Source organism: Aptenodytes forsteri, unplaced genomic scaffold (genome assembly GCF_000699145.1).
Source record: "Aptenodytes forsteri isolate BGI_AS27 unplaced genomic scaffold, ASM69914v1 Scaffold137, whole genome shotgun sequence".
In the NCBI taxonomy this organism is placed as follows: Eukaryota; Metazoa; Chordata; class Aves; order Sphenisciformes; family Spheniscidae; genus Aptenodytes; species Aptenodytes forsteri.
The window spans coordinates 3,744,346-3,754,771 of record NW_008796221.1 but is presented as its reverse complement, the minus strand read 5'-3'; the positions used below and the strand labels follow the sequence as shown (position 1 = coordinate 3,754,771).

At 35.3% G+C, this 10,426-nt stretch overlaps 1 protein-coding gene across 1 annotated transcript in view; it reads left to right on the top strand.

Annotated features, from left to right (window-relative positions):
- The window catches only part of PRKAR2B (protein kinase cAMP-dependent type II regulatory subunit beta), a 72,576-nt gene extending 65,678 nt beyond the window's left edge, over window positions 1-6,898 (top strand). The window contains exons 7-12 of the mRNA XM_009289093.1: window positions 1,927-2,080; window positions 3,381-3,482; window positions 4,053-4,127; window positions 4,896-4,961; window positions 5,129-5,267; window positions 6,765-6,898. Of these exons, the coding sequence (XP_009287368.1) occupies window positions 1,927-2,080; window positions 3,381-3,482; window positions 4,053-4,127; window positions 4,896-4,961; window positions 5,129-5,267; window positions 6,765-6,898 (670 nt within the window). The remainder of the gene's footprint in view (window positions 1-1,926; window positions 2,081-3,380; window positions 3,483-4,052; window positions 4,128-4,895; window positions 4,962-5,128; window positions 5,268-6,764) is intronic.
- Window positions 6,899-10,426: the final 3,528 nt, after the last annotated feature.

Here is a 10,426-nt window from a genome sequence, read left to right as displayed (position 1 = left end):
CCCCAGTTTATGTACTGAGCATGACGTCACATGGTATGGAATGTCCCTTTGGCCAGTTTGGGTCAGCTGTCCTGGCTGTGCCCCCTCCCAGCTTCTTGTGCACCTCCAGCCTTCTCAGTCGGTAGAGCATGGGAAGCTGAAAAGTCCTTGGCTAGTGTAAGCATTACCTAGCAACAACTAAAACATTGGTGCGTTATCAACTTTGTTCTCATCCTAAATCCAAAACACTGTACCAGCTACTAGGAAGGAAATTAACTCTATCCCTGCTGAAACCAGGACAGCATCCTTGACTAGTCTGTTGGCACAGGCTCCAGCCAGGCTGTCCCAAAACGCTTTTTCTTATTTGTGCCTTTAGTTTTAGGCTAACACAGTGATTTCTGAGAGTGTTTGAAAGGAATATTATGCTAGAACTCTCAAAGAAATGCAAAGGTTTTTGGTCAGTGTAGTTCAGTATAACCAGCTGGTGAAAAGAGGTGATTATCCCGCTGTATTCAGCGTTGGTGCGGCCTCACCTTGAGTACTGTGTGCAGTTCTGGGCCCCACAATTTAAGAAGGATGTGAAGGTCCTTGAATGCCTCCAGAGGAGGGCAACAAAGCTGGTGAGAGGGCTGGAAGGCATGTCCTGTGAGGAGCGGCTGAAGACTTTGGGCTTGTCTAGTTTGGAGAAAAGGAGGCTGAGGGGCGACCTCATTGCTCTCTACAGCTTCCTGAGGAGGGGAAGTGGAGAGGGAGGTGCTGAGCTCTTCTCCCTGGGATCCAGGGATAGGATGTGTGGGAATGGTTCAAAGCTGCGCCAGGTGAGGTTCAGACTGGACGTGAGGAAGCATTTCTTTACCAAGAGGGTGGTCAAACACTGGAACAGGCTTCCTAGAGAGGTGGCCGATGCCCCAAGCCTGTCAGTGTTTAAGAGGCATTTGGACAATGCCCTTAATAACATGCTTTAACTTTTGGTCAGCCCTGAAGTGGTCAGGCAGTTGGACTAGGTGATCGTTGTAGGTCCCTTCCAACTGAAATATTCAATCAGAAGATCATAGAAGTGTGTCAGGATTCTTTGCTGAAGAGTCAATGTTTTTCAGCTTTGTAAGGTTACAGTTTGTCATCTCTTATCCAAAAAGCTGCAGGGACTTCACAATATTCTGTCAGCCTTGCAGTTTTTAGGTGCAGTGGATCACCTCTAAGTCCCTTATCAATGAAATCATTGTACAGATTTTTGCATTACATTCACATGATTTATCAACATGTACTGTACAAATATTCAGTGCTGAACAAAATGATGGCTTAGCATCAGTGGGGATGGCTATGTCATGTTTTCCAAGATACCAGATTTTACTGCATTCCCAAAGCAAAAAAAAAGTTACTAATTTAATGATGGGGAGGAGAAATCCACAATAGATTCAATAAATACATATCTTTATTTTATAATCTTATGTTGCTTTTCATATACATTCCTTCAGTTTCCTGCATCTCCTCTATTTTATTACATTATAAATTACTACTTTAAAATATTTTAAATGTTAAATACCTTGTATTATTATTTCAGTGGTCATAGCATAGCAATTTTTGCAAAGACTTGTTACATTTGTATTTAGTGCGTTTAAAATGAAGTTAAGAAACAGATACTAAGTTAGATCTTAATTTTTAATAAGTTCTGGTAATCAATAGATCACTGTTCATCCAGTCTGTCTTTAAACTGAGTTAATGTAAAAACTAATAACCCTATCCTTCCCTTTAAAAAGGAACTACTTTTATTGTTTATGGAAGTGATTGAGATGTCTCTGCAAGGTATTTAATATCATTTAAACAAGCAAATGTATATTTCAAATGCTTTATCTTTGGAATTCATGGTATAAAAAAATATAGTGAGAGGCTGTTTGGCAAAGACCAGGACTGGTTTCTACTCATTGTATTTACATATTTTATTAACAGAGGTACATATGATATTTATGTAAAATGCGATGGTGTTGGGAGGTGTGTTGGAACCTATGATAACCGAGGAAGTTTTGGTGAGTTGGCCTTAATGTACAATACACCCAGAGCAGCTACAATTATAGCTACCTCTCCTGGTGCCATCTGGGGTTTGGTAAGTGAAATACTTGTTTTAAGATATTACTTGTTTTAATTATTTAATATAAATTGCACTGGTATGCTATATCAGCATTAAAAAAAAAAGTATAATTTTGGAAAGTTTAATTTTAATTTTAAAAAATTCTGAGAACTCCCAACACAAAACTGTCTCTTTGCAGAATCTGCAGAAGCAAAACTGAGGCTTAAGAAAACACTGAGTTTTTAAAATATCGTTTTGTTTTATTCTATTTTAATGATAATTTCCCAAATTGCAAACCACTTGACAATTACTTAGACACATATATAAAATGTTTTCCCAGATCTTGACAGGAAACGCCTTTGGTTCCAGAGTAAAATTCAAGTATGAGGTTATTTATCAGTGTTATACTATCTGGACCTTTGACAACAGTAATAGAATTTACCAAAAGAGTAAAACTGGGATAGCCATCTTCTTCAAGATGTACATATCAATCTAATGACTGATCCCAAGATAACATTTTTCTGTTGAAGCGAAACGCGTGTTTTTTCACCAACTTAATCCATATGACTTCTGGGATCATGGCAGAGTTTAGGACACTGTAAGAATGGCTTTAAATTGCATTGGGTTGTATTGAACAGCAAGTCCCACCTGTAGCAGTGAAGGCTTGCAAAGGATTTCACCTCTGTCTGTCACCAGGACACAGTCATATGAAGTTAAGAGAAAGAAACAGCATACGTGTAGTTTTTTCCATCTGTCTGCTTCACTTGGATTGCCAAATACTAAGGAATGTCCAGTTGGCTGTTTAGGGCAGCAATGAATCTTGTTCTGCTGAAATAGCAGAAAGTGGACTGTGACTTAAGACCCAGACCCATGTATTTTGGTTTTGTTGGTGTAATAATACTATAAAAACCTTTTTGAGTACATATCAATACGTATGGGACCTCAGGATAATGAATAAACTTTGTAAATGAAATATTTAAATATTGAGGATTTCTTAAATATCTTAAAGTACTCACTCAGTGTTCATTGTGTAGCCAACCTGTTTAAGGTAAAACCTCTACCCTCTATATGTAAACTCTGTATGTATTCTCTGCCGAAGGGCAGAGAAGCTTTTCACAATGTGAATCAGATCAGGAGCTTAACTTTAGGAGTTCTTGATTGACCTCTAGAGGAATCTTTCTCAACTGACCATATGGGGAGACTAGCCAGCTAGTTTGACGGCCACATTGAGTGACTAAAATTGGGTAATTTGAACATATTCAGCCATTTCTAAAGTATTTTCTACCACACGCGTATTTTCTGTTAATAAACTCTCTTTTTCTCTTTGTGTTTACAGGACAGGGTAACATTCCGAAGAATCATTGTAAAAAATAATGCCAAAAAGAGAAGAATGTATGAAAATTTTATTGAGTCGTTGCCATTCCTTAAATCTTTAGAAGTAAGATTTCTGTTGCATTATTTTAATGGCTGTATCAGAAGTACCTGATAAGATTCTGCTTTTGCAGAGTTTAAATTAGGAATTCAAATTTTCTCCACAATAAAATTTTGCATACGTTTGTTTTGAAGAAATACCATATTTTTGATATTTCTAAATTTTAATGATAAAGAACTATTGTTGATACTGTATTTTTTTAAAACCTGTATTTTTTTACCTTCATATTCTTAAGCTTAATTTTACTACATGTTAGCTAATAAAATTAAAAAATTACTTAGGGAATTTCAAAATATTTTCATTTAACAGCTATATTTTTACATGCGTGCTTTTCTGAAAATAATTTTCTTCTTACAAAAATGGAAGCTCTATCAAAACATCTAGCTGTTAAGACTATAATATACCCTCTGGAACTCTATTCAGCAGTTCTTCCTTTTTTTAATGATTATCAAAACAGGAAAATAAAGATACACTATTCTGTGCAAAGATTCATGAAAAGAAATATGAAAGGGCTTTCTAAATATAACACTGTAATGTTAACCAAATATTTCTTACATTTTCTTTTTTTAAATTAAGGTATCTGAGCGTTTAAAAGTGGTTGATGTGATTGGCACCAAAGTGTACAAAGATGGAGAACAAATCATTGCTCAGGTACAGTTTATTTCTAGTTTTAGTTTTTCTTGTCCAATAGGTAACAATTATCATGTTATGAATAGACAATACATACTTTTAAACTATGTTTTTCTTTCTCAGATGAAACAAAAACAATGAATCTTGCGTCTAAGAGAGGTGATTATTTTGTATCAGAAGCTAATTTTTCACTTAACGGTACTTTGAAAAACATCCCTCTTTGTTGGTATGAATAAAGGAGTCAACATTTTTAGTATACTTAGAAATTCAAACTATATAAAAGAATGATTGCTTCCAATAAAGAGCACTGAAGACTTACCTTGTTTTTGTTGTTAAAATATGATAATCTTTTGAAGAAGAATGCAGAAGTAAACTCTTCAGGGTAGGCAACTGAGATTGTCTTGCCCCAAAACAATTACTGGATATCAGATAGCCCTTGGAGGCTTTTTATACTGGAAATTCTGTAAGGGAAATAATTTGGAAGGAATACAAAGGTGGAGAAACAGGAGTAAGGATCCTGAAATCTTCCGTAACATTGTTTTTCTCTGCTTTTTGTATAAGGCACAGTCAGCTATGTCTTTTCATGAAAAGGCCTTGCTGTCAGTTCTGTATAGATGTTCTGATTATTATGTGCCTAGAGTATGGTTTTCACATTAAAAGTGATTTCTTTTGCAACAGGTATCAAAAAGATGAGCTTCAAGGCACTGGCTGCAAATATTTTAATGTTACCATGAAACTAAGAAGGAAATTTCACATTTCCTTTACTCACTTTATTTTTTTCTTCTACAGGGTGACTTGGCTGATTCTTTTTTCATTGTGGAATCTGGAGAAGTAAGGATTATAATGACAAGGAAGGTAAACATCCCTAAACCACAGAATTTTATTTTTTTTTAAATCTTGATGTATTCTAAGTGTTAAACAGTAATACTAGCATTGTTACTAATTTTGCTTATGCAATCCTGAGTTCAGCAAATCTCTCTCTCATTCTCTCTCTTCCTTTCTCTTTTTACCTGATATTTCAGGGTAAACAAGATGTAGAAGAGAATGGAGCAGTTGAAATAGCTCGATGCTCAAGAGGACAATACTTTGGAGAACTTGCTCTTGTAACTAACAAACCACGAGCCGCTTCTGCATTTGCTCTTGGCACTGTCAAATGTTTAGGTATTGTTCAATAATATTTTATATCTAATATAAAATGATACATAATCTATCTGCTTGTTTTTATTGTGAACTCTTTCTCCAGAATATAAGATTTAATTACATTTACCCAAATAAGACTGTTTAAGTACATCATCTATTACCGTGCATTCCTGTTTACATTATTTATCTGCAAAAATTATTTGCAATTGATAACTGGTATTAAACACAAATTCTCCAACGTTTCTCTGATCGCATGGAAGTAAAAATTGTTTCAGGACAGTACAGAGTATTGCTGCAAACCATTTATAGCTATCAGATAAATGTCTAATACTCTGCAGAAAGGTAAAGTATTTCTTTTCTCAGTAGACTGACTCTCATCCAAGAAATAACTGTGGTAAAAATCCTGTCCCATTTTATCACCATGACTTAAGCTTTAATGAATTCTTTGTTTTCACCAGCTGTTAATTTAATCATTCCATCACACTGTAGCCTCAGGCACAGGAAAAGCAAAGGCCATAGCAGTTGTGCTCATAGACAACCCTTCGCATCCATTGCTTTTCATGGTCTGATGTTTAGCTCCTAAATATTTGTATCTAATTATGGGAAAACTGTAAACTGCAAAGACAGATTTGGCATTCTTGAATCACAGTTTGACTACCAAGCCAGTAGCCAAAAAGTTTCTTGCTTACTTATAAAGGTATTTTTTAAAATCCTTATCTCCAAACACACAGAGATGATCAGGCAGTAAAGATCAAAGATGATAGAGAGGAAAGAATAAGAGGCAGTGGGGAGGAAGAGTGTCGTTACCCAGTATGGGTGAGTCACTAAGATCTCTGGCACTTCGCAAATAGCAGAGATCTTGAACTTTTCTCAGGAACCAAGACACTACAGGCCACCAGGTTGGAAGCTGGTTGAAGTATGAAGTTTCCTCCCTGACCTATTGGCTAAAACTATAGAGGATAACATTACGTGATCAGGTAAAGAAAATATTCTGGTCGGCTACACATTGACATTGCATGTGAATTACTGTCTCCAACTTTTCATACATTTGCTGGGAAATAAGTATCTATGACAATTTCCACTGTCGGTGGAAACAAGTAAAAATAGCAAGGAAATGTGCTAAGTTAGACTCCAAATACAGCCAACAACATCAGCAAAGGATGTGTTTTCTTGAAATTGCAAGGGTCTTAAAACTGTATTCTGTGGAGGAATCCAGGCCCCTCCAGACCTCTTCAGCAGCTTTTGGGTCACGTAAATTTTAATGTGAAAATATTTTCAAAATAAGAAATGCAGCAAATGCTAAGTTTGTTTATGAAGTTTCAAGACAACAATGTGTTGGTTGATCTTGGTTTTGCTATGGTAAGTGGTTCTCTTCTGTGCAAACAAAGTATATGCCTCAGTAGTATCTGTCCTGTTATTCCAATGTAAAATTTTAAATGATGTCATAAACACCAAGATTAGTGTCTGCAACTGACGAGCACGTTATATTCTTTCTCTTTTTCTCCCCTTTTATCTTAGTTATGGATGTGCAGGCATTTGAAAGGCTTTTGGGACCTTGTATGGAAATTCTGAAAAGAAACATTGCAAACTATGAAGAGCAGCTAGTTGCTCTGTTTGGAACAAACATGGACATTGCCGATCCCAGTGCATGAACTAAACATGGGAGCAACAAGATCTGTTATGAGAATATAGCACAGTAGTGGTTACTCCACTGAGAAATTGTCTCTCTTCCTATAGATGCCAAGCATTTTCTGTGATTTTAAGAGTGGGTTTGGGGGTATTTTTTTGGACTTACTACAGTGGAAATACTAGTAAACAAAATAGGAATTTAATAAATTGTGGGCTTGATTTTTGGAAGTGCTTAGCATTGATGGTTCCATCTGGCATTAAGAAGACCCATGGTAGCACAGCACCTTTAAAAATCAAGTCCTTTAACACAGCATTTCCTTAAAGAGTAGATTTCAAAAAACCCCACATGCGATGAACTTGTTAAACCAGCTTCTGTTCTTCAAAAAGGTTACAACTTTTCTGGAAAGACTGTTAGTTTGAATGTGATATGTTGAAAGTATTAGTGCACACAAAGTGTTTATATGTATTAATACAGAAGATATACAGTAGATATTACTTTGACTATTACAGTTGTCATGATTTTATGTTGCATTTATCACAGATGTAGTGAATCATAAGACTAATCGTAAGATAAAGCATGACAATGCATTTTGTGTAACGCTCATGACCCAAATCTGATTTTTAACATTTTGTAATTTGTTTTAAAGTCCTCTTTGTTTAATATGTCATGTTTCAGCACAACATCGTAATATCTTATGCAATTTAGAGGACTTGTATATTTTTGCAATAAACTGCATTTTTTATTAGTTACATGTATTCTGTACAGTCTAGAGTAAGGACAGCTGACAAATTAACCTTAATGCTTTAAAAGCAAAGGCATAGATCGTTGTCATGTTCTACCTAATCATACATAACCTATAGTGTTTTCCTTCTCCCTTGTTTTATATTTATGCATTTTGTCTTCTGTATCTATGCTTGTTCTTTAGTTTTGGGGGTGTTTTTTAGATCGCACCTTTTTTATCTGTTAAATCTTTTACCTATTTCAAATGAAATGATATTTGTATATCTCTCTTCTTGCAGTCTAATCTTAGCTATCAAAGACCAGACTCAATTACTGAAGTGATTGATATCGAAAGCCATGCTAAACTAAGCTTGTACTTGAAAAATCCTTATCAGGAAGTACAAAAATATTTTTAATTTGAAAGATCAATACTTCAAAAGCTTTGCACAAGTCTGGAAAGTATGTCATTGTTAAAGCTTAACATGTCCTGCTTTCAAAAACCTGTAGGTCATGATAAAATAATGTCTTTTTAGCCATAATAGCATGGGATACCTTCAGAGACTGAGGAGAGAGAATATCATCTTAATTAGGAGCACAGGGCTCATTACTTACTAGGGTCTGAGACTGGAAATTTCAGGCACAGTCCAATTTTAATACTGCTTACTGACCTATCTGTTGATGTACATGGAAAGCTAGCGCACATAATGGCGGTCGGCAGTAGTTCTGCCAAAATGATAGTACAAGAATTGTAGGAAGGCTGCTTGTGCCCTGTTTCAAACACCTGAATTATATCATCTTTCCTTCTTAGATAATGACTTTTCTAATGCCATATATTTGTGTATGTTGATGTAATTATTATCCTATAGTTAGTGATATGTTCTGACAATTTATATAATCATACCTGTATATGAAATTATGATTATATAATATGATAATATATATCATACAGTATGGTATAAATTATAAGTCAGATTCCTAACAAAATACAATCTGAGCAAAATTTACAAATGTCATTTTTTTTTTTTTTACCTAGAAATCTGGTATGAATAATTGCACATATGATAACTTGCCTTTGTACTTTTCATTTATGGAAAAAAGAGAAGCCTGTTATACTAGAAGGAAATATCAGGTAACCAAAATCTACACTCTTGTCATTCTGTATGCTTAATCTCTAAAAGCTACCTATATTTTGCACTAGCTTGATGTGATTAAGAAAAATGCTAAAAATTACTTGTATGGCAGTAAACTACAATCAAGGCCATAAATGCCAGTCACAGTATTTTCAATGTTGTTGGTTATATTTAAAGTTTCCTTACAATAAATGACACTTTTATATATAAAAAAATCTACTTTTATTGATATTGTTGTGTTTTAATTCCATTATCATGAATGACCTATTTATATTAATTTATTAAAACATTCATAATCCTTAACACTTTCATGTTGATTTTCATAAATGATGTTATGCAGATGCTCTATCTACTCAGAATAGATGACATGTTGGTGTGGTAATTGTCATAGCTACTTTGTATTTGATGATTTGCTTGTAGTTTTTAGCTGGGAAAAAGCTGTGGAGTCACAATTTAAGATAATCAGACTTTGGATTTTCTGAGTTCCAAAGTACAGCTTCATGTTGCAGCAGTTTTATTGTGTTGCTCTTGGGGACTGGATGATTTCTGGAATTTTCTTTCTTGGTGAATTCGGGGGGGTTTAACCAACAGTAATAAATTGTTGCTTTGTAAGTTTCGTCCAAATCATTATATCCTTCATCAGTCAGCACTTAGGATTCCTCCTGAATCTATGCGTATGTACATTTCAAACATGCTAGTCTTCATGCCATAAACATGGCAAGTGTTCATCCTAAGAAGGAAATCATACCAAGTCACTGATTTTTAATGACCTTTCAAAAAAAAGGTAGATAGTTCTAATAATTTTAAACAATACTATGTCATGTTTACCTTATGAGACTGTCTGTGTCCATACTTAGATTACCTGATGCTTCTGTAATAAAGATTTTTATCGTCCTTGTTTGTAGTCAGGTCACTAAAGGAATGGGACTTTGGCAATTACTTGGCATGTACGTGTTAGTTTGTTTCTCTCCTCTCTCCCCATCCTCACCAGTGATTTATAATTCTGCAGATGATTTAAATGAATTTGACAGATGGCTAAGTTCTAAAGAGGAAAAAAAATAAATAAATGCTCCAATGAGTTTGAAAATATGCCCTGCTGGGTGAGGAGAGAAAAGCCTGAGAGAAATCCTGTACAAGAGGGCATTCATGGGCTCACATGTTACTAAGCAAAAGAGAATCCACATGGCAGCAAATGTTTACAAATGCCTTAACCATGGGAAAAAATTCGACCACAGCCCTCAGTCGATCACAAGACACAAACCCTGAGGAAAGCAAGCTTCCTTGGTCCTCATGCTGATGCTGTCAGTTTTTAAATGTCATTTGTTTGTGCTTCATGAGATTTCATTCAAGTTCATCTGGAATAAACACTTCTGAAATCATTCTCTTCTGGATCTCCTGTTTGAGGTCCAGAAGTGACTGTGGAAATCTTGGGGACAAAGCTGTGAAAGAGCACTGTGAAACCATCTACAACCTGAACGACTATCACTCCATCTTCTTTCCTCGTGTTGTCTTTTGTATTCAGTAAAGACTATTCTGGTCCTTGCTGGAATGGTGGGTTTGGTTTTGGTTTGGTTTTGGAGTCTTTGTTTTGTTTTGTTTGAAATGTTTGGTGCTTTAAGCTTTCCATAAGGTGACTCTGGGATCAGTTATGTCAAGATTTGTGTCATATTGTGGTTTATGACACACTTTCCATGGCAAGC